Source organism: Haemaphysalis longicornis, unplaced genomic scaffold, assembly GCF_048455015.1.
Source record: "Haemaphysalis longicornis isolate Haplotype H1 unplaced genomic scaffold, Haemaphysalis longicornis Haplotype H1 scaffold_5, whole genome shotgun sequence".
In the NCBI taxonomy this organism is placed as follows: domain Eukaryota; kingdom Metazoa; phylum Arthropoda; class Arachnida; order Ixodida; family Ixodidae; genus Haemaphysalis; species Haemaphysalis longicornis.
The window spans coordinates 69,046,774-69,069,484 of NW_027526385.1; the positions used below are offsets into that span (position 1 = coordinate 69,046,774).

The 22,711-nt window shown below is 48.6% G+C and overlaps 1 protein-coding gene across 1 annotated transcript in view; it reads right to left on the bottom strand.

Moving 5' to 3' along the window:
* Window positions 1–7,484: 7,484 nt before the first annotated feature.
* The window catches only part of LOC144138397 (transmembrane protein 114), a 134,948-nt gene continuing 119,721 nt past the window's right edge, over window positions 7,485–22,711 (bottom strand). The window contains exons 4-5 of the mRNA XM_077670660.1: window positions 11,827–11,924; window positions 7,485–10,829 (exon numbers count right to left, since the gene is read on the bottom strand). Coding sequence (XP_077526786.1) covers window positions 10,563–10,829; window positions 11,827–11,924 — 365 coding nt within the window. The 3' untranslated portion in view covers window positions 7,485–10,562. The remainder of the gene's footprint in view (window positions 10,830–11,826; window positions 11,925–22,711) is intronic.

The following is a 22,711-nucleotide window of genomic DNA, read 5'->3' on the forward strand; positions in this document are numbered from 1 at the left end:
GTGCGGTGGTGCGAGGCGTGGTTTTGTGCCTGGTCGTTACGATGCCAGCCTGGGCCTGCCGACAGCGGGCCATTCCGGTGCGACCCGGGAGCTTCGCGCCACCGGCCTGGTGGTGCGGGGCGATACGTTCGTGCCTGGGCGTTGCGAGTCCGGCCCGGGCCTGCCGAGCAGAGGGCCTTCCTGGTTCGACCCGGGATCTGTTGCCATGGTCCGGGGGTCCTGCCGCCCTTCGGAGATGCGAGGCGGCTGCGGTTCGCCTCCTTGTCAACGGCGGAGCCCTGTTCGTGGATTGGGGGCCTGCTGGGCTCATCGCGGAGCTGTAACCCTGGCGCGGAGGCGCCGGTGGGCGCACAGAGCCTACAGCTCGCTCTGGGGCTGCGAGCGCCCGTCAACCGGGTTTGCCCCGGGCTCATCACGGCGTCTCCGGTTCCGGCGCCGAGCAGCGGAGATCGGGACGCCGGGGCGCTGTCGAGAGGAGCCTGGCCGTTCGGTGGAATCCTGCGCCGGGCAGCCGAGAATGCGCTCCCGCGGACGCCTACATGGTGGCGATGGCGACAGAGCAGCATGCTGCCACACTTCGGCGGGTGCCAGCCCACCCACAGCCGCACAGGGCGGCCCCAGGCGCCGACCAGCGGTTCCTCGTGCACTAGAACCCCGAGGGCGATCTTCAATGATGGACCCGTATCCCGTGTTTGAGGGGGGGAGAGATGTGGGGAGCGCCTTGGCCCGACACCTTCTGGCCTAGGGGGTGTCGCCCGGAACCCCTCGCCATGGGCTCCCTTCCCTCGCCCTCCTCGCCTACCGTGCGGCCCGGTCGCCGGAGAGATGGCGCGAGTGGACGGGTAGGGACGGACGGGCGGTGGTGCTGGAGAACCGCGCGCGGGGACTGGGACTCGGGAGGCAGAGTGTTTTGGTGTGTGCGTGTGTATGCCCGGACGGGCGACAGCGTGGAGGATGTAAGTAAAGAGTTCTTTCACGCAACCGCAGTGTGCCTCATTCCTTGGCATGCCGTAGAGAGAAGGCCCACAAGGTTTAGCACTCCTTTCAATTCCTGACACCACTCCTCCCTGCTATCCAGGAGGCTGAACTTGTATATTAACCTAGCACCCCGTTTGCGGGCAGTACGGACCGAGTTCAACTTCATCCACGGTCTGTTGTATTTGTCTACATGCACGTATTGAGATCATTCTTAAACAACGCGTCTTTTTAGCTACACTCAGCGGTGCTGGACACAAGGTTGCACACTGGTATTTAACGAGCCTGTGCCATTAGCCTTTTTCTCAGGTGCGCATATAGCTAAGAGTACACCATCTCCGCGGAGCCTAGCCATGCCAGAAGACTCACTACCGGCAATAGTTCTGGAAATACCTCGCGGCACTGTTAGGCACTGGAACCTGTTAGGCACTGGTAATCGCGGGGCTCCATTCTTCATGAGCCGTGAACTGAGTTTTGTTAAATCATCGCCTTAGCGTGCCTGCATGACCCACTGTAAAATGATTTGCACTTTTTTTGTCTATTACTAACACCCTATCGAAAAACAAAGACACGTCTTGAAAGGGTGTAAGTAGTGATAAAACTTTCTTTAAAACGGTGTATTCGTGTGGTTTGGCTAGAGTGTACGGTTGTCATAAACGACAAAGCACCCTTAGAGGTGTTTTCCTTTGTTACTCGTTTGCTATAGGTATAAGGGTGTTAGTTAAATCGTTTTACAGAGCGGATAACAGCAAGGCCGAACTGTACGGTGTCGTCTAACGTGATTTTGTTACCGTCATTTGGTTCAGCGTCTGATCCATCGAACTCCCACTTTAGTTGCTGCCTGCTGTTTGTACCGGGTTTATCCCATTTTAAAGCGAAGCTTTTTACCTCTACCCCCCCCCCCCTAACGGTTCCTCCACGACCGTTGGGGTCAACAGAAAACTCGTGCGAACAAACAAAAGAAGTTACTGGCATCGCCAAGAATCAAACCTTGAACGAATAAAGAAACGGAGCGAGAGCCTGTTGTCTTACCTATTGAGCTACGAGCCCACGCGGAGACGGGGGAGACAGACGGTGCACTCACCGAGCACATCTGCGGGATTACCCCCTGCGTTCTCGCTGAATGCCTCATGTTAGCGTCACGCGACCTCTCGCGCCACGGTGCGCTCCGTCCACGGCACGTGTAGCGTCCGTGTGCGCGCCTTGCGCATGCGCTAGGAGCTAAAAAAATAAAGTAAGCTCACACCAAGGCATGACATCTCCCTTCTCCCTTCTCGTCGTCTCCGTCGGTGGCGACGGCGGAGAAATGAGATCGTCTAACACCGGGTTTGAGCTTCCTTTAATTTTATAAAAAGTTTTCACTCATGTGCTTCACCAATACAACTCAACCAACTACCGTTCATGAATCATGCAATGATTTAACCTTAGCAAAGAATGTCTCTGTAGTAATAAAGGGTAGGTTAAGTACATTTCACTTGTCTCTGGCTTCTCTCTTTGCGGAGCTGCGTGTGGGAATTCAAGTGACGTCGCATGGGTAATCGTTGCGCGTGTCGTTTACAGCTTCGCTTTTCAGCCAGCTTCACAGGGTGGATTGGCGCGCTTTTTTTTTTCCTTCGGCGATTTACTGTACATTCCGTAGTGCTAGCAGCAACCACAAGGGGTGCGTCCTTTCCGATGCCATCGCAAAGCTCCCGCTATTGCTGGAAAACTGCACCCGCACTTCCGAAAAAGATTCCAAACTACCGCGGCTATGCGATGAGCCGCAGACCGTGAAGAACCCCCTGGACCGTGCAGAATTCGATAGCCGCCTGCTGAACGGAGATCTGTCCTTGGAAGTTAGCGTGGGCAAGGCCGTGACTGCTGGTTGCCGGAGTTCGCAGCGCACAGGGTGATTTGAAGGGGTCATGGAGACTAAGTTCAACTTTGTTAAATGCGAAAGAACTACCTGCCTTTCGTAACTCACTCATCTCCATTTCCAGCCAGAAAAGACATTTTTCTAACATAAAAAACGCAACAGATGTCGAAATAATTTAAAATTTCCCGCCGCCGTGACTGGTCAGCATTTAAGACATCTTTTTTTTTTTCAGTGTTTCAAGTGTACGTTAGCACTCACGTGATACGATCAAACGTAGCTAGGTTCCACAACAGTCCCCGTGTCATCTCTTTCGGTGGCCGCCAATCGCACAAACAAGATTCTGTGACGTCATAAAAAATCGCCGGAAGGAATCTGGGGAGTCGCCACTGGTTTTCATGTTTCCTCTAATATCTTGATTTTCCCCTGAAGTTTGGAGTAAAAGTCGTGCCACTGTTGTTTGGAAAAATAATCTCTTTAATGAGCCCAACTTGTATTTGGTCCTCGCTTAATGACTCGTCATGGCCACCCTTTCAAAGCCCCTCCATACTGCTATCGACCGCCGTCAAAGTTGTCGTGGGTGTGACGGAGGGCCTTTAGGCTGTTTCTGGCGGCGGATGTACAGCCGACGGTCAAAGCGTTGATATCGGACGGAATTATAGTTGTGTCCATTCAAAAATGTCCATCTTGCGTCCATTTCCATCGTGGCGTAGCTGCCCTTGCGGGTCCTCCCACCTGCGACATCCACAGAAACAGACGCCACGCCTCGCTTGTGTTACGTCACATCCGGGTCGCCTACTTTCAGCCAATCAGGGCTCGCTGCAAATGCACGCTTGGAAGCGGACATGAAATGGACAATACTCAGAGTTCCTTCGCAAGGGACTCAGCTTACGCGTCAAAGCGCCTAATGCCTACTACATCGATTGTAAGAGAGGATCCTTACGGAAAACAATGATAAATAAAACCAGATACCATGCACTATCTGTTTATCTGGTTCTTCGCTTTCCTTACCTCCTCTGGGGATGTCTAGCTTGGAGAATCGTCATCATCACACGGCCAGACTCGACTCTCTTCCTCCCGCGCTCAGGGAGGGGGAGAGTCGGGTCCGGCCGTGGTTATCGAGTAGTAGTACAACGGCACGTCAATTGCCGTCGCTGCAAGTAACATCACCGTGAACGGAGCGTCGTGTTTTTTATTGAGGTAGTTGAATAACACAAAAACATAAGCACTTGACGCGTTTTCGTTCTTATTTAAATATGCGCTGTAAGACGGATAAAGCGCTAGCTGCCGAAAAAAAAAATGAACGCAATCAAACATATAATCCTGTAGGATTCGGATATAAGTGTCAAGATGCCGTCGCGCAGTCGCCATCACAAGAGAGCAACGTGTGCCCCGCAAATCACCGCCATGCGACCAATCGCACGCTGGTACGTATACCGCACTTTTTCCATCATCCCTGCGTTGGGCCCAGTTCGTCTAAATAAATCAGTCACCAATCTTTAAGTGATGCTCAAAGAGGAAAAGAGCGCCAGAGACAGAACAACGGGAAGACTTTGGCGCTGTTTTTTTGTTTAAAGGAGCCATGAATACAAAATACAAGTTGAGTTTATTAAAAAGACTGCTTAGTCCCGATAACAATGATACCCATATCACCGCAATCTTCGAACAAATAACGGATATATGAAAGAAAACGTGTGAAGCAGTCGCGACCACCTAGCCAATTTCCCGCAACTTTTCTATGACGTCACGGAACCTTGTTTGTGCGATTGGCGGCCGCCTAACTGACCTGTCGCGACGACACATGACTGGACGTCTGTAATGGGGCCTCTAGTTCCATTTGACCGCATCACTTGAATGCTAACGTGCAGTTAACGCACTGAAAATTATGTTTTATTGTTGGCCCGCATGACGTCATTCTTGCTCGTAACACGTCACTGGGGCGCAAAATTTGAAAATTTTTAAATACTTCTTGTATTTTTTTTCGTTAAAAAACATCTTGTGTGGCTCTAATGGAAGTGAGTGAGATACTGAATCCTATGTCTTTCATATTAAACGAAGTTGTATTTTCTCTTCATGGCTCCTTTAAGGATTATGTACCAACTGACCCGCGTTACCCCCCTTTTACAGTTCTTTAAGGGATGTTTGCAAGTAACATGTTGGCGAAAACACAAATGATTCAGTAACGCGCCTGCACCAAGACAACGCCTCATTGATAAACCAACAATGATGATGATGATCATCAACAGCCTATTTAGGTCCGCTGCAGGACGTAGGCCTCCCCCACTGTTGCCCTCCAACCGCTCCAGTCCTGCGCTGTTTGGAGTCAAATTCTTTGCCCCCAATGTCCTTATTTCATCCCTCCATTTAGTTATTGGCCTTCCCCTTCTTCTAAACCCGTCTCTCGGTATGTGTAGGAAACGACTGACTGAACACGTAAAAAATGTTGTGATGTCTGTTTTCAGTTGCTTCCTTTAATTTGACGCTGCAATGATTTGCAATGTTCATTTTTATATATTCCTAAAATTACCTAGTTTTAACGCCAACTGTTTTAAATGGATCATCACATTGACAGATTTGATAGGTAACATGTCTTCTGTGTTTTTTTTTGTTGTTGTTGTTGTTGCTGCGGTGTTTTATAATTGCTGCGTTACGGCAAAAGCGATTTTATTTTTTTGCGCTCCCTGTTTTCGTTTAGCTCTCATTTTGTTTGAAAAAAAATAGTCCCAAGTGTGGTCTGTTGAACTTAAAATTCATTTCCCTTCGTGTGAGCACAACGATGCATTACACTCGCTGGTTTGCTCTTTCGTTATTATTGATTGATTGATAGTATAGGGTTTAACGCGCCGACGCAACGCAGGCGATGAGGCGCGCCGTAGTGGAGGGCTCCGGATTAATTTTGACCACCTGGGGATCTGTAACGTGCGCCGAAATCTCGTACACACGGGCGTTTTTGCTTTTCGCCTCCATCAGAAAAGCGGCCGGGAATCGAACCCGCGACTTCGTGCTCAGCAGCGCAACGCCGCAGCCACTGAGCTCCCGCGGCGGGTCTTTCGTTATTATCCACGGTGGATTGGTTTAGAAGGACTTGTTGTTGGGCGAGTTGGTGCATTCTCAAAAGGGGTAAAAACTGCACTAGGGAAGACGCCACACCGAGAGAGATACACAAGGAGTATACCCCGTTTGAGCACAGCGGATCTGTAGCATCAAAAAATAAAAGTGAACTTTCCGGTGTAACACCTTTCAGATAAAGTCCAGCACTAAAACACATATGAATAGTGCATGTGTAATTTCCAAATAGCAAGCCAACGACCTGTTCTTGAATCTGTAAATTGCAAGTTAAGAATCCAAAATTGCTAAAAATCTGTTAATGTGCAAGCTAACAATCTGTTCCTGGATCTAGGGAATCTACGTGCTCTGAGTAGTGCAGCCCGGCAGCAGGGAACCGCTGTACCCGACGTTGGTGCTGTTTTAACTTCAGCCGCTAACTAAAGCGTTCGGTGACGAGCCAGTAGGTGCAGATCTGTCAGATAAGGCGTAGCACTTGAGCATGTGAAACGGCTACATCTATTAATTTCTTTCAGCCACTTCCCCAGAAGCCTGGAAGGTAGCACTCATGGCCCCTGTCTTTCTCGAAAACTGGCGCTGAAAGGTACTCTGCAATACTTCCGATAAACGCTTTTACTCTTTCCTTCCCGTATGAAAGCACTGCGGAAGCTATAGCTATCGCCAACACGGGGGTCACTGCGCGATTTGCTCGTCGCAGGAGAACTCTCCGCGTTCCGTTCCAGCTTTGCTGTGAGGCCTTTTTCTAAAATGGCTGTCGAATGCGTCTATTGCTGCAACAGAAAGGGAGCGGCCAATAGCCGCTACATTGCTGTAAGGACGTAAATTCGAGCGCTCAAAGAACGCCAGGACCCGGGAAAGAGATGAAAATCTTTTGAGCAAGCTTCTAGGTTATCTGACGCGCACAGAGCAGTAATTTTTGGCTGAGGTGCTTTGTGACCCCCTACTCCAAGTACTGGATGTGTTTTGTTGACTACGCGCAATTTAAGATTTAGAAAAAAAGTTGAAAAGTGTATTTCAGGGTCCTGCGGAAGTAGATGTTCATCCCCAATTTAGCGATGTTGTTACTCAATCTAGGGAATCTAGGTACTATTCTGGGTACAGCTTCGCAGCAGGGGTCCACCACACTCGAAGCTACTGCTGCTGCTCGAACTAAACGCTGCGTAATGAGCCACAATTGAGAGTCAAACTGCCAGCTGCTGTCTTCCGGGCAATCTGATGGCACGTCGACGTTCCTGCCTCCTACGAGCAACATTCGAAAAGGAAACATCCGCCTCAGCGCAGAATTGCCGGAGAATTAATTGCGTACTACGTCGCCGTCGCTGTCTCGGACGGTGACGTTTTCTAAGCGCGCTCTGCTGTTGTGTCATCGGCTCGAAGCAACCACGGACACCCCCGTTCACCTTGACCGGGCCAGTGTATGTATGCGCACTGGCGTGCACCCAGCGGGCAGGTCCTCTTCCTTTCCACATACCTTGTGCCAGGGGGATGATCTTCTCCAAGCGCGCGCAAGCCACGCCGAGAACTTGACCGGCGTTGCGAGAGGGCCTTGGCAAACACTTTCGCGATTGAACGAGGAGGCCCACGCCGTTAATTTGTTGTTGATCATTCACGCGGCTTTTATTTCGAAATCGCTCAACACCACACGGTACATGATTCGCTCGAGTACAAAGAAGAATGCGGCAAGTGGAGGCCCCTCTTGGAGCCGAGGGTCTGTGCGTACACTTGTGATGCCGCCGCGCTGCTTCGATGAACGCTACTTGTTGATGACGCTACATGATCGAAACCAGGGCAGACCGAACCTCGATTCCACGTGGTTAGTCGACCCACCGTCTCCAAAAAACATTCATTCACTGAGGTCGCACCTTTTTCTCTCTCTTTTGAGTAACACGCTGTCTAGTTACTGTCTAATTAATCTTCCAATAGGCAAGGTAGGTTTATTCTACTCAAGGATGCACGGTCGTGTTAATCTTTGCAAAAGAGCCGGACTTACTTCAGCAGTTGTATCTCTACGCATACCATAGCTACCCATACACTCTTGTTAGTAAATGTTCATCTCGCACGTCTTGTGAACATCATAGTATTATTACAGAAACGCATGTTTTTTTATTGTTTTTTTCACTTGTTCCGTCCAGACGGTGTCGTCATTAAGCTCTCAGTATCGTCTGCTCACGCTTGCGCTATGTGGTCTGCACGTTGAGCGGGAGCGGCAGATTCAAACAGTCAACAATACGTAACGTGAACGTTAAAAAAAATGCAAGCAAGAATGAAACACCGAACCCTAGTGGTGAGTAACGTCCTTAGGACCTGTAAAGCAAACTCTCTACACGGGTGTTGCCACACGCACAGGGCTGATGCATCAAGCGACCGCTCGGGTCACTCCACAGGTGGCGCCACCAGTACATCATCGCGAGCGTTACTGCACCGGACACCGTTGAACTACGCAATCCCTGGCGCGTTACTTATTAATTAAATTACAACCATCACAAGAAAAGACATAACTCTGAACCGTTGGTGCCGGTGCTTCCAAAGCCTCTGGCTCGGGAACAAGGGAGCTCGACGTGGCGCGAGATTTGAACAGCTGGTCTTGACGAATCAACTGATTCGACGCTCCAGGAACAAGCGGTCCATTCTGACGCAATTAAGACAAATACAACCGCCTCCTTTGTCTCTTGGTGTTGGCACAGAGAGAAATAAGTACACACAACATGATAAGAAAAAAGGGAAATGAGCGACATTTGTTATATTTCACATTTCCAGAACATAAGAGCATGTGGACCTCGCGAAAATACTATGCGAAAGGCCGCCATAACTGACTTTTGGGCTAGTGGGTAGGGCTTAATGGTGTTCGGATAGCACTAAGAACACGTTCTTACTTTTTCCCAGTTCTCACCGCTATCATGCCACCGCGATTCTGAAGGAATGTTTTCTGCTAGCCGTGAGTAACACTTGTTAGGACCCGTAATCACTACTTAGTTGAACTGGGCGAACTAGACACGCGCGAAGCGGAAAATGACATCTTTGTCTGTCTTGTCTTGGCGGGTATTTTAATCTTGATTTTTCGCAGCTTTTAGTCATGCCGGCATTCATTGTAGGGACGAGCTACCGTTGCCGACAATCACCGAATTAAGCCTAGCTTTGTTCATGCATTACAAGCTAGAAATACGCGATTAGGGAGTTACTTTCCGTACTGCGGCAGCATGGTTTGAACGCTGCGTCCAGCATCGTGCGTGGTGACACTATAGGAGATGGAGTCGCGAGACAGAAGATAAGTAGAACACAAACGCGAAGTGAGGAAAACTATGTACAAAAGTCGCTGCGCGAGAGGATATTTTACATCGTGCGCAGACATGTCGCCTGCTTGTTAACTCGTCCTGACAGGGAGGCAGTCAGATGGTTTACCTGCCAAACATGCCGAGGCACTTTCTACTACGCTGAAGGAAATGTCTGGCAGTGACTGCGTGACACCGTACACTGCGTTGCGTTGCGCTAAGCATACCCCGCCTTCACCGCTTGTTCACATCACCTCCGAAAGAGAAAGCTGGCGTAACGCTGCGCGGGAGTTTTGATTTCTTGTATACGTGCATCTTGAGCAGTGTATGTACAAGAATCGTCGTACAAAAAAAATAATAATAATGACCACGATCAGGAAGCCGTCACAAACATTCGCGCCGCTTTGGCTTTGGCAACGTGCTGGCTGCTAAGCCTAATGCTTGTCCCCTGTTCCAGCACGATCCCCAGATAACGTCAGCGATCGCCGCCATTACCTCGTCGAGATCGTGTGGCTCCGCCTAGCGGCCTATTTTAATACGGTTTCCGCGACTGCTACAAGGTCGGCCGCAGGCGCGCACGTTAAATTTGAATGCCGCACTCGCTAGTACAGTTTTCAGTCCGCTGAAGGACATACAGGAGATGTGGACGTCGCATTTGTGCGGTGGTGAACTTCTTAGGAATCGTGAGTCGTCCCTGGTTGATTCGTTTCTTGCAAGTCGCGGGAGGTTGACCATAGTTGTCACACAGAAAAACAAGGCACGCCTAAGAGATTTCTGCATGTTTCTGTAAGCCTTGGGGGCTTACAGAAACATAAGCATGACAAGAAGGAATTGAGTCAGGCGCTTCACGCTTAAAGGCAACCTTAAGCCTGAAGGAAGAGAGCAACAGCAAGCCAGGCCGGCCTACACGTATTGTAATAACTGCATGGCCATAAACGCAACCTATCAGCTGTAAGTACGCAAGCAAACCTACGGACATAGATGTAGCTTCGAATAACAGCGCTCAAAGACATGGCCGGCAGCAGCTAACGTTAAATCTCTACCTCCCGCTTTCTTTTGTCTCCAGTCCGACAAGAGCTAAAACCAGGGCATAGACACGACGACGCCGAGGGGCTGCCAGCTGGGACGTCACAGCCAACAGGACGTTCCTTTCAGTGACAGTTAAAGCTACTCTACTGACATCGTATTTGAATGATTAGCGCCTGCTGCAGCGAGTTACAACATTCACAGCGTACGGCAACGTGTGGTCACTGAAATGCGTTGAAACGTCAACTAGCCTCAAGCGAAGCTTCGTCGAAGGTTATTTCGGCTAAGCCGCTAAGCGTGACGTCACATCCGTCAGTCCCCAGTCGGCGGAAGCGAGGAGCAATGCGGCGCGTAACGGTCTCCCTTCTCGTCGCTTAGTATCCGTACGGCCCGTACTGCTGCCCGTGGTGGTAGGCGTAGGGCCCCGGGTAGGCCGCGTAGCCGTACGGCTGCCGCTTGTCCGGGTAGACGGGCATGAGGTACTGCATGTTCTTGGCCTGGTCGGCCTTCTTCTCACGGCGCAGGCAGCGCGCCGACGCCAGGAAGAGGATGCCGGTCAGCAGGCTGGTCCCCACGCCCACCCAGGCCAGCATGTAGGACCAGCCGTAGGCGAACTCCGTCACGCCCTTGCGCCGAAGTATCTGCGAAGGGTCAGCGAGAAAAAGCACGCTGCGCCGTAAGCGGCAGTACAGAGAAGACAGCAGTCGTACAAACCATAGAGTTTCATGCTTATATACACTAGAGTGCTATCGTCTGCCTTATCTCACGTAGTTTGTTCCTCGACACTGCAGTAGTTTAATAAGCATGTTAAGTCCAAAAAATCACGCAAACGGCTCGTGCCATGTTCCAGATATTCCCAGTAACGCACTACATGCGCCGCGCGGAGTAATATCCGGCGGCGGTGATGAGGCACAGCGGCAACTTGACGCGAAGAGGTGTAACAAAGCAGATATTCTTTGCAGAAAACAGGGAATCGAATAATTTCTCACAACAGGAACGTGGGGCACAGTTTTCGTGTTTGTATCTTCAATAAAGCGCGAAATCATGCTCCTTATGTTTTCCGTTATACGGAATTTATACGGAAAGTGATTTGGCGTTTTGGGGAGTCTGTGTCAAATGTTTCTAACGTTATACGCTATTCTATTATCAAGTGCTTTTCAAAAATATTCATCTGTTTATTGTAGCTGTGTCGGGTTAGGTAAGAACTCCGCATTCCGGAACGTTTCAGCAGGGATGTTTGTAAACAAAGTGCGGGCATTGCAGGCTGTACCAATCAAAAGCTGTGGGCATCCGCCGAGTTGCCTTCAGTTTTGCGACCGCTGTTATTTCACGGGCATCGCTACCGACAGCAGCGCCACACGTCACAGTGACCCTGTACCGTTGTGCCAGCTCGTGAGTCCGGGCCCGTTCATCAGAGTTTAGTGCGCAGGGCCGAATGTCGTTACAGGTCGTTACAGGGACAGTCTAACGAACACAAGCCAGAGACAACACTTGGCTTGTATTCGTAAGTGATGCGATGTCACCGCAGGAAATATTCTTTAGAAATTATCCTTGAAAGCTGAAAGCCATGTTTCAATGATTTTCGCCCCCAGCAGTACATGTGCGTTCTCTAAACCTTCTACAAAGTACGTCACTCACGGCGGGCCAGGAGTAGACGGACATGTTGTCGTGCAGCTTCTTGAAGTCGTAGTACTCGACGCCGTGCCAAAGGCCCATGGCGCCGGCCACTGTCAGAGCTGGAACGAGAGGAAGATGGGACGCACAAAGCGAAGCGTCAGACCATGCGAGTAGTCAGGCGAGTTTCGATTTGCTTTGAGAAGATTGTTCCGCGGCAAGGTTGTCCCATGATTTAAAGCGCAACAAGCAAACAAAAAAACACGGACGATGAATACAGAGTAGACAAGACAGGCGCCAAAGAGAGGGCGAAAAAGAAGAATGGTACACATTCACAGATGATAACAATAACAAATATGTTTGCAACGCGTTTTTCAGAAAGTCCATTTCGCTACTGTACAGTGCAATCGAGGTATCATTTACACAGTCATTTGCTCTCTTCCTTATTTAATACGCTTTGGCTAACTTCCTCGCCTCCCTGTTCTTGCTTTTGTTTAGTATTTTTATCTAATTAAACAAGGCTGCCCAAGGAAAAAGAGCACTTTTCATTGCGTTCGTACCATTGACAATCTAAAAACTGTGGCTGATTCCTCTGTCATAGGAATCGGTAAAACACGACAGTGAAATGTGCAGCGAAATCTGCAGCTGAGCATGATTTGCGGGTCGGCGGCTGTCTTGTGGTTGCGCTTCGTGAGCGACGTCCTTCTGGCGGGTCGCTTCGGCAAAGGTGCACTGGTGTCATTTCCGTGACGGATATGACGTCAGTGAAATCTTAGTGTATCCCGGCATAGAACACTTTCTTGTTAAAATTTAAAACCCGAAAACGAACAACCCGAAGTATCTCTGGTTGCTTCCCCGCAAGAAGACCCTGTGTGCAGGGGTGCACCCTTTACAGGCCGCTTGCGTCGTTGTACTGGCGTCACTTCCGTGACGGATATGACGTAAGATCTTCGTGAATCCCGGAATAAAAAACTTTCGTGTTAAAAAAAAAGGGTCAATGCGCTCTCGCCTTGAACAGTTCGCGTTGCTGCTGATTCCTGCTTATCTGTTGCGTGGTTCAATAAAATACTTTTTTGGCAAGTTGTAGTTGTTGCTGCGCTCTTCCCCATGATGGCTGAGTGTTGTTGCTGTACAGCGGACAACGCGGTGCAAGTGGGCACCATACTTCGTGAGGTCTGGAACGTGAAGATGAGCCTTCATGCACGTGAACAAGGACATCGTTTTTCGCCTACAAAAACATTACACGTCGAGTACAAGGTCGAGTACAAGAACATTAACCTTCGGAAACATTCACAGTATATAGACTTTCGTGGAAGTTAGCGATGTATAACCATTAACATTCATCAGGTCGAATACGTGGACACTAGCTATTGACGACATTAGCCTTCGCCAGGCGTGGACATTAACCTTGGTTGGGACGCGCACATGGAAATTAACCTCTTCGAACATTAGTATTGACTCGGCGTTAACCTTCGTCGTGTCTAGCTACGTAAAAATTAGTAGTCATGAACGACATTAGGAGTATGTGGGCAACATTCTTCGCTAGGTCAATGTATCGGCTTTTTACTCGGGGTTGTCTGACAACACGTCGCACCTGAAGGAGGCATGCAAATGAAAAGGACAAGCATAAAAAGGTCACTAGTGAAGGGGCATGCAACGGCGCGCGACTATGCGGTGGTCGCTTGCTGGGCGCGGCAAGCGAAGCGCCGGCAGGACAAGTGTACCGATGAAAAGCGACCGTGTGTGTTCTGTAGCGCGGCACAAGAGTGTGCGATGGCGCGTTGCACGTGTTTGTTTACCACTGTCACCAGCGGCAGAAAGGGAGGGCATCACGTCTCGGCGCCAGAAAGTAGAGGGTGTGGTGTACGACACACTGAAAGGGTGACCCGGTGGAGAGGGGCGAAAGCTGCCTGTCTTTGTCTGCTCCCTCGTTTTGCACCCCCTTTCATGTGGGATAAATGTTATTATTATCATTATCATTATTATTATTATTATTATTATTATTTACGATAGCTTTTGTGAACGATTGGCAGACTTCGAGCGATCCTGTACATTTACCAGGAATAAACAGCGCCGAAAAAACTACACTTGGATTAATTCGGATATTATGCAGGCTATAGCTAATAGAGATTGGCTTTGGAAGAAATGTAAACGTGCCCCTCAGAATGAACCCCTTCGCTTGGAATATAAAATCGCAAGAAACAAGGTTGTCGCTCTTTTCCGTGCTGCAAAACGTCGTTTTTTTTTTCGACAAGTTTAAGGAATCGTCCAAAAATGCTGGCAAAACCTGGTCCCTAGTGAACCACCTCAGGGGAAAATCTAACGAAGAAAACTCTGTGGCAGAACATTTCCCTGGAAGTACTGTTGAAACAGCCAATTTGTTCAATCATTTCTTCAGCCAGGCCTCAAAAGCGGCGTCCGCAAAGTCTCAAGACTTGACGCTGAGGGATTCTTTGGCAGCATCCGCTTTTTTGCCTCGGCTTTCAAAATCGGACCTTGCACGGATCCTTTCTAGTTTTCGAATAAATAAACCACCAGGAATAGATGGAATATCCGTAGGCATACTGACAAGAAATTTTGAGGCGCTAGCAGACGTTGTTCTTTTCATGCTGAATGGCTTCCTCGACACGGGAGTTATTCCTAAAAATCTAAAAACTGCTTTAGTTAGACCATTACACAAGGCAGGTAAGAAATCAAATTTTGAGAACTACCGCCCCATCTCAATTCTGCCGGTATTATCCCAGGTTCTAGAAAAATGTTTGCTTGAGGTGATGAATTCGTTTATTCATAAGTTCTCCATTATGTCTGACAGGCAATTTGGCTTTGTGCAAGGCCGGGGCACAATTGCGCTTTTGGAAGAATTTGCAGATGAGTTGTGTAAGTCTTTTGAACATAATCTGTTTTGCTGCGCCTTGTTTCTCGACGTATCCAAAGCCTTTGAAACAGTTTGTCACGACATATTACTCCGCAAATTATACCTTATCGGCTTTAGGGGCCCCTTTCAAGCTGTACTTAAGAACTACCTTGCTGACAGGTCACAAATGGTTGTTATAGGTAATACATACTCTAGCACCAAACTGCCGCTTGATGCCGGTGTCCCACAGGGGTCAATTTTATCTCCTCTCCTCTTCAATGTGTTTGTAAATGATTTTGTGTCAATAATCCCGAACGGGGTAGTGTTTCAGTACGCGGATGACATTGTCCTCCTAACAAAGCATGTTAAATATAAATCGGCAGTTGAGCAACTACAGCAATCAGTGTACAAAGCTATGTCTTGGTTCTCGAAAAACAACCTCACCGTCAATCCTGGCAAGACTAAAGCCATGTGTTTCAAAAATCCCCTGAAACTTTGTGAGATGGACTTGCCGGTATTTCTGCATCACCATGACGGCACATCCTGTCAATGCTCTCCCGTGGAATACACAAATACAATTAAGTATCTCGGAATTCATTTCGACAGTGATTTGTCGTGGCAAAACCATAGTGCTTACGCCTGCTCAAAACTTAGATCCGTGGCGTGTTTACTCTTCAATGTAAGAAGCTTGGTGCCTTTCCCAATTAAAAAGATGATAGTTCATGCGCTTGCATATAGTGTTTTAAGATACGGAATAACGGTTTTTGGTTTCTGCTCCAGAGGTTGGCAAGACCGAATCGATAACCTGTTAAAAAATATATTAAAGAGTGTGGCTTACAATCGAACTTTATCTTTGGGCAAAGACATTTTTTCCGAACTTGGTTTTCATTCCTTTAAATCTTTATTCACTTCTACGGTTGTACTGCGTCATTACTGGACTGATGAATTTAAGCTCCCTCACATCGCCCCGCGTCAGCTGCGCAAAAAAACACGGTTTGTTGTTCCGCGCTTTTCAACTAAATATGGAGCAGCGAGACGACGTGTGTACATCCCAAAGATTTTTAACAAATTGCCCGATGATTTTTTTTCTGTGAAATCGCGATCTGATTTGAAATTGTTATTGCTTCTGTCCCAAGAGTACAATTTACGTGTATAGTCTCATTTTCTTGCATTATTGTCTGTGTTCACTACTGTTTAGAGTATACGATTGCTCTGCTTCGATTCACTGTGAATGTAAGTTCTGTTTTCTCATCACTTTTCTCTTTGCAAGGTTGAAGTGTTTATTATTTCTACTTCAAGAGTCGCATGTAAATAAGTAATTCTGGTATTTCTTGTTTTCTGATGTTCTACTACTCCGTATGGAGTGTGCTGCTACTTTACTCAGATTTCCTGTAAATATATCCAATTTTACTAATTACTTTCTGTTTCAATGTTGAATATTGTATATTTATAAAGAAACCACATGTCTTCCTCATGATGAAGGGCCACATCACACAAGCCGCTATTGGCTTAGATGGGCCCGTTTCACTGTAGCTTTTCTTTGGTGATTAATAAAGATTATTATTATTATTATTATTATTATTATTATTATTATTATTATTATTATTATTATTTGCCTGATACCCGCAGCGCCTTTCAGCATTACAAAGGGGGGGGTGAGAGGGGGGTACATACACACACACACACACACAAACAACCCGTGTTCTACAACACTATGTAATTCAAGATGGACGTAATGGTGGAACGAACAAAACAAAACATACAACTATAAAAGCCATCAGTAGTGTGACAAAAATGCTTCACAAACATATAGGAATAGTGCAGTCGAAAAAGAAAAAAAAAGAACTATTGAATATTTACATTGAATATTTACAGTTACGACGAACTCGGTTAAGACGAACAGTATGGTTAAGACGAACATTTTTGCTCTCTTGTAACGTCCACAATGCTAAAAAACTTCCGCTTACGACGAATTTCTGATAATACGAACAAATTTTAACAGTCCCTTCGAGTTCGTCTTAACGGGAGTCTACTGCGAGTCTACTGCACATGCATACATACTATACATATACAAATACCTCATATCACACACACATAACGTATACTATATACCATATACATATATACACATACCGTATACGTATTCGCAGCGCAAATCATTCCATAGTTTCGTTTTAAAAAGTAACAAACTTTTAATGCGCTGTGTGAGAGCTATAATGAGAGGAAACGCTGGCGATGTTTTCATGCTAACGCACACCATCATCATCATCACTGCAGATCGAAGCACCGTCATTTCTGTATATGGCCCGACCTCCTCCAACGGTACCTAAATGCACGTATGCCATTTTAGCGCTCGGAAGTATTCCCCGGGATCCGACAACCCGGCTTACGGATGAACGCAGCTGTATAAAGCCACGCACCTGAAACACGTAAAAGTGAGGCTGTCTCTCGGTGATGTCTACAGACGCCGTATATGCGTTCGGATTAGCGGAAAATTGGGAAACACTTTGTTTTTCGAGCTGCGACTATTCTCTATGCGAAATCGCCTGCACGCTCCCATTTTCTCTTGCAAGACACGTTCGATCGTCTAAAATGAACAGCCCCTTACGCCTCGATCGCGCCGGAAACACAGCTGAAAAAAGGAAGAAAAAAATAGGCAGCCGATACTATACCCCTCATCAGGACGGCATGCCCTTTGTTTTCAAGCGAGCAAAACAGAGCGACACGTAAATCCGGTCGACTGTCAATGGGGGCGGCAAACAGCTCGCTAGTCGGAATGGCGGACGCATTGTGCACCCAGCGTGTAGGCAGACATGCAACCATCTATTCAGCGTGTTTGTTTGTTTATTTGTTCGTTTCCGTCAGCGGGCTTTTTCAAACTGATTTTGAAACGTGCGCTGCGTTCTCGGGCGCCGCTTTGTTTTGAGCGCGCTAAAAGGCTGGCAGCTAGGGCAGGGCCGCCCCTGCCAAAAGCGAGGGTGTTTGGCCTCATTGCAGACGATAAACTTCGCCGCACAGACGACGGCAGAGTACGGTGAACGCGCGAGTATACGGTGGCAGACGCAACGCCAACCTCTACTCTCAATTCGTGTGGGTCTGTTACGCTGACAGACGGTGAAGAGTTCAGTGCAGTGCGGAATTGGCCGCGCCGTACTGCCGTAGTTGGCACCAGCGAAGTGAGACATCTAACAACAAGAAAAGAAAAACAACCAGAAACTGACTAAAAATGTACGCTACATTCCTTTTTCATTCTTCTTTTCTTTTCTTTCTTTCTTTCAGCTTTCTGTGCACGTAAAACACGTAAAAAAAAGGATGACATGATTGGCTTGAGAACATACCGAGCCCTTTATTTCGCAATCTTGAGTCAAACCGGATTGGAGGGCTACACGGTGTTTTCAGCTGCGTATTGTTGTAATGGGCTCTCATTTTGAATGCTGCAAGCCCTACCGTGTGATAATATTCGTGCCTCGCAACTACATCTGCGCCACCTCCAAACATGCAACGACATCATTTTAACCCACGCCCAAAGACGACATTCCCTCTCCGTTAAAAACCCACGTTATGAAGCTCCCAGCATTGCGTATACCCGCATTCCTCAGAAGGCTTTTGCTAAAGCCTGCTAATTTTCTCGGGTTGCGTGCAGTGGCTGTCGAAACGAAGTGTCATTCTTTGTCCTGCACATTGGAGGGAGCGCAGTGTCGACCGAATATCCCAACACTGCACGCAACTCTAATGTAACGGACCTCATCGGATCCGGCCGCCGCCACTACCCTACTACGCTGACGCAGCTTGAGGTGTCAAGGTGATCGCAACAACGTGCATGCCTCGGTGCACAGAGGCCGAGGAAATGAACGCGCTCGCGCAAGCCTTATGTGCGGGCGCGTTCGTTTTACGGCACATTCTTCGCGCCTTTTCTATTTCAAAAATTTAAAACCAGGAAAGAGCTGCAAGAAATGCTCCTCCCACAACCCGTGCATTGTCTTCTGAGCCGTCTGTAGTCGTTGTTGCGCGTTGTGCGTTCATTTTGTGGCACAGTTTTCCCTCTTTTTTTTTTTCTTTTTTTTCAAAAATTTAAAACAAGAAAAGAGCGGCAAAAAAGGCTCCTGCCACTGTCCGTGCATTATCTTCTGTGTTGTCTGTTGTCGTCACGTATTGCACAAGAATGCGTCTCCGACCAACGGAAGGTCGAGTGTAAGCTTGCTCAGCGCCGTCCCCGCCTGAATAAATCGATTAGCGCCGCTGAGGTCGGCGCCACAGAGTATTGCGGAGCGCCACTCCATATTTGGCTTACGCTGACTTCAGCGTAGCGGGCCATTTTTGTGAACCGCAAGCACGGGGGTAGGCTCAACTTGTCTAATGCTTTACCCCGGGAAGTGCTGAGAAGCTTGAAAACGATTCCTGTGTGAACTATATAAGTGTTCGTGTACTAACTTGTTGATCCGGAATTCGTTAAACAAGGCCCGTGTATGCGAGATTTCGGCGCACGTTAAAGATCCCCAGGTGGTCAAAATTAATCCGGAGCCCTCCACTACGGCGCGCCTCATCGCCTGCGTTGCGTCGGCGCGTTAAACCCTACAACCAACCAATCAATCGGAATTTGTTAAATATCTTTGTCTCCATAGTGGGGACTATGGAACAATTCAAATTTTTAAAGCGAAATCTTTCTTAATGGGACCGGTGGCGTCCTGTCAAAAAATTCTTGCATTTCCCCGTAGACCGGTTGGTCGACCGAAAAGCTCTCATAAGATCTCTGGACACACGGCGCATGCGTGAAACTGGCCTTCCATTGTGTCGAAACGGTTATATGAAAATTGCGAAAAAGGAACGGTTCTAGATAAGACTACACGCGCATTGAAGAAGGAGTATAATAGTATACAAGTTCATCTCATCAACCACGTATCGGTATACATTTAGATCGTTCTTAGATGCGTTTACTTGGTGCGCGAAAAATCGTCGCGTCGGTTCGTTCTTAGTTTACAATTTGGGTAATTGAAGGTTTGATGATCGATCCGACTCACTTTCAGCGAAGGTTGGACGCACTTTTAGCTTTCGCGCTTATCAACTTTCTTTTGAAGGGATGGCAATTTTAAATGCAGAGCATTTCAGTAACTCACGATGTCACCCGCGTTGACGTCCGTAGTCGTAGTCCGCACCCCTCCCCCTACACTATATAAAAAAAAATACTATCCGGCGCCTGGTTTCGATCCCTCGACCCTGCGGGCGGAACGCAATGTGCATGGTGCTCTACCCACTGCGCCACAAAGCCGACACAGAATGGAAGGCTACGAACGCGCCTGATATCCTTGACTCATTCAAACTACGTCAAGAAGCTGCTGATACAACGCATTCACTACCACCATCTCCCCAAACACTAAACGTTAACGCAATACACCCACCCCCTATGCGACGCATTTACTCGAGTCCCCCTCGCGGGGAGATGGGCCCAATTTTTTTTTAATAAAGATTTCGAATAAGGCGAGATTTCGAATAAAGTGATTTCACGGTTCCTGGGACATAGCTTTAACCAGTGATTACTTAATTAAAGTGCACCCACTTTCAATCCATCACTCCTCATCCTCGTGCGGGTGAAGAGATGGGGTGACACGAAATTGGGGTTGTAATTTTCTCTCCTCAAGGTGAGGTTACGAAATCACTCATCAATCATTCTTCTCTAGGTTCTTGCGTAGTTGGTGGGAGAGCACTGTTCCTCTAGAGTGAAGACCGTGGTGACTTGAGAGGAGAAATTACATTAGTGAAGGGCAAAATAAGCGTCACTACGGTTTTCCCAGTGAACCGTTGCGATTCTGTGATCAAATGATGATCAGCTTCGCTGCACTATCCTTTCTTCGTCACGGACAAACGTTCACCCCCGTCTACGCTGTTTCCCGCCATAGATATTTATGGCGACTACAGAGCGGTCACCTACTCTCTGTTGCGTACAGATTGTTTACCAATATTTTAATGCATAAGCGACGCCCTAGACTTCCTAACAAGATGGGGAACAGGCTGGATTTAGGAAGGCTACTCAACGATCACATTCATATCACCAATCTGATGATGAAGAAATCCGCGGGCATTTTAAACGTATTTACATGGCATCGACATTTCGATTAACACTGTCCCTCACTTCTAGCTGCTCATAAATTCGTCCTCGCTCTACGAACGGCTGGCCTCCTGGTTAGTTCAGTTGGTAGAGCGACAGCCCTGGATAAGCCGGGGTCACGGGTTCGAATCCTGGGCCAGTACAAATTATTCTTCAGCTCCGGCGGCACCCATCTCGATCCGACAGGCAGACCGCGACAAGAGGTTTCGAATCAAGTGGTTTCCGGCGCACGCAGGCGCAGCGTCAGAGAAGAACACCAACCGCAACGAAACGGCACACGCCCGAGCGCGAGGACTAACCGACCGCGCCCAAAGCAACGGCCGCCCGCTGTGGTTCAGCGCCAAAGACAGGATGACCAGCTATTACGAGTTTACCAAGGGCTTTTCGGTTGGCCCGCCGACCACTCCCGTCGCCCTGCAAAAGGCTGAGCAGGTCACAGACCGTGCTGTTCAGGCAATCGCAAACGAGCACGCTTCCGCGCGATACTGCGCGGGATGTACCCGGAATCGCACCCCGACGACGAGTGCAAAGCGTGCCGCAGGGAGGCGGGCACATTCGAGCACATATAATGGGACTGCTCCAAACATCCAAGCGAACTCAGAACGTATACCGCCGCAGCTTGAGGAAGCAACGCGAAGTGACCACCAAGAAACACAACTCCAGGCCGTCCAGTAGGTCAACGAGGCGCTGGCTATAGGCAGGAACCTAGCAACCCGGCAACGGCGAGCGAAAATCCTCGCAAAGCACCCGCCAAGAAGACGACGTAGGCAACGTCCGAAGTGTGTGTGCGCGCGTTACTGCAAGCTTAATAAACGTTTTCACAATACAGTCCAATCAACCTCGAAGTTTCTGAGAAAGCTGTGTAGCTTTTCTTTGTAGCCGTACGGCTGTATTTCTGGTGGATGTCAAATTTTGCCCCGCAGGTGCAGAAAATGTACAGGTACAAGTATGTGTCTATAAGCCACTACATACGCCTATGCTGGAGTATAAAAGGGTTATTCTATTTTCCGCAATAACGGTAAACTACACTACTAATTTCCTCGGTTGAATTACCCTTTTTGTGCCCCAAGTTTATTTTTTTCTTTTCTGGTTTGCCTTCAATGGCACCGTTTCGACTGGCACCTAATATTTTCATTTCAAGGCTTGATAATACCATAAGCCCTCCCGACTGGCCTATACTCTCATTGTGTATGTGCCATCATACTCGGGATATCATCACAATCATCCTTATAAAGAGAAGAAGAAAAAAAACCTGCACGTTCCTGATTGCGTATGTGCCATTCACCAAGGAGCATTATCAACATCATCATCCGCTGTGGAACCAAAAGCGGCGTCGGGGGAGTTGGTAGCCGACCCAGCAGACGTGAAGTGAACCCCGACAAGTGCCGCCTCCCTCCGAGGGGGCAAAGACGGCAGCTTGACCCGTCTTCGCGGTCATACGGGGCCACTGGGCTGGTGTTCGTCTTCATACTCAAGGGGCCAACCGCTCCACCAGAAGATCAGGGAACCATCGGCGACGGTCGGCGGCTTCGCTGCTGCACACGGGCCAAGACGACAAACGCGGCTGTTCAGAGTCAACGCCGACGCTGGCTGCACAAAAACGGACAGGATCAGATCGGGAAGTGCTGGTACGAACAGGACAGGCCACCCCTGAGCCATTCTACCAGGTGAACGTCAGCTGTAGTCGGTGACCGTGCTGCTCCCAAAGAAGGCGACGGCCAAAGGGACAGCTCGGAACCAACGCCGACGCTGGGCGGCACAAAAACCGACAGCAGCAGACCGGGCAGTGCTGGTACAAACAGGTCAGGCCACCCCTGAGCCGCTCCACCAGGCGAACCTAAGCTGCAGTCGGCGACCGTGCTGCTTCCAGACAAGGCGACGGCCAGAGGCACAGCTCAGAACCAACGCCGACGCTAACGTGCTGCTCCTAAAGACGGCGACAGCTCGGAACC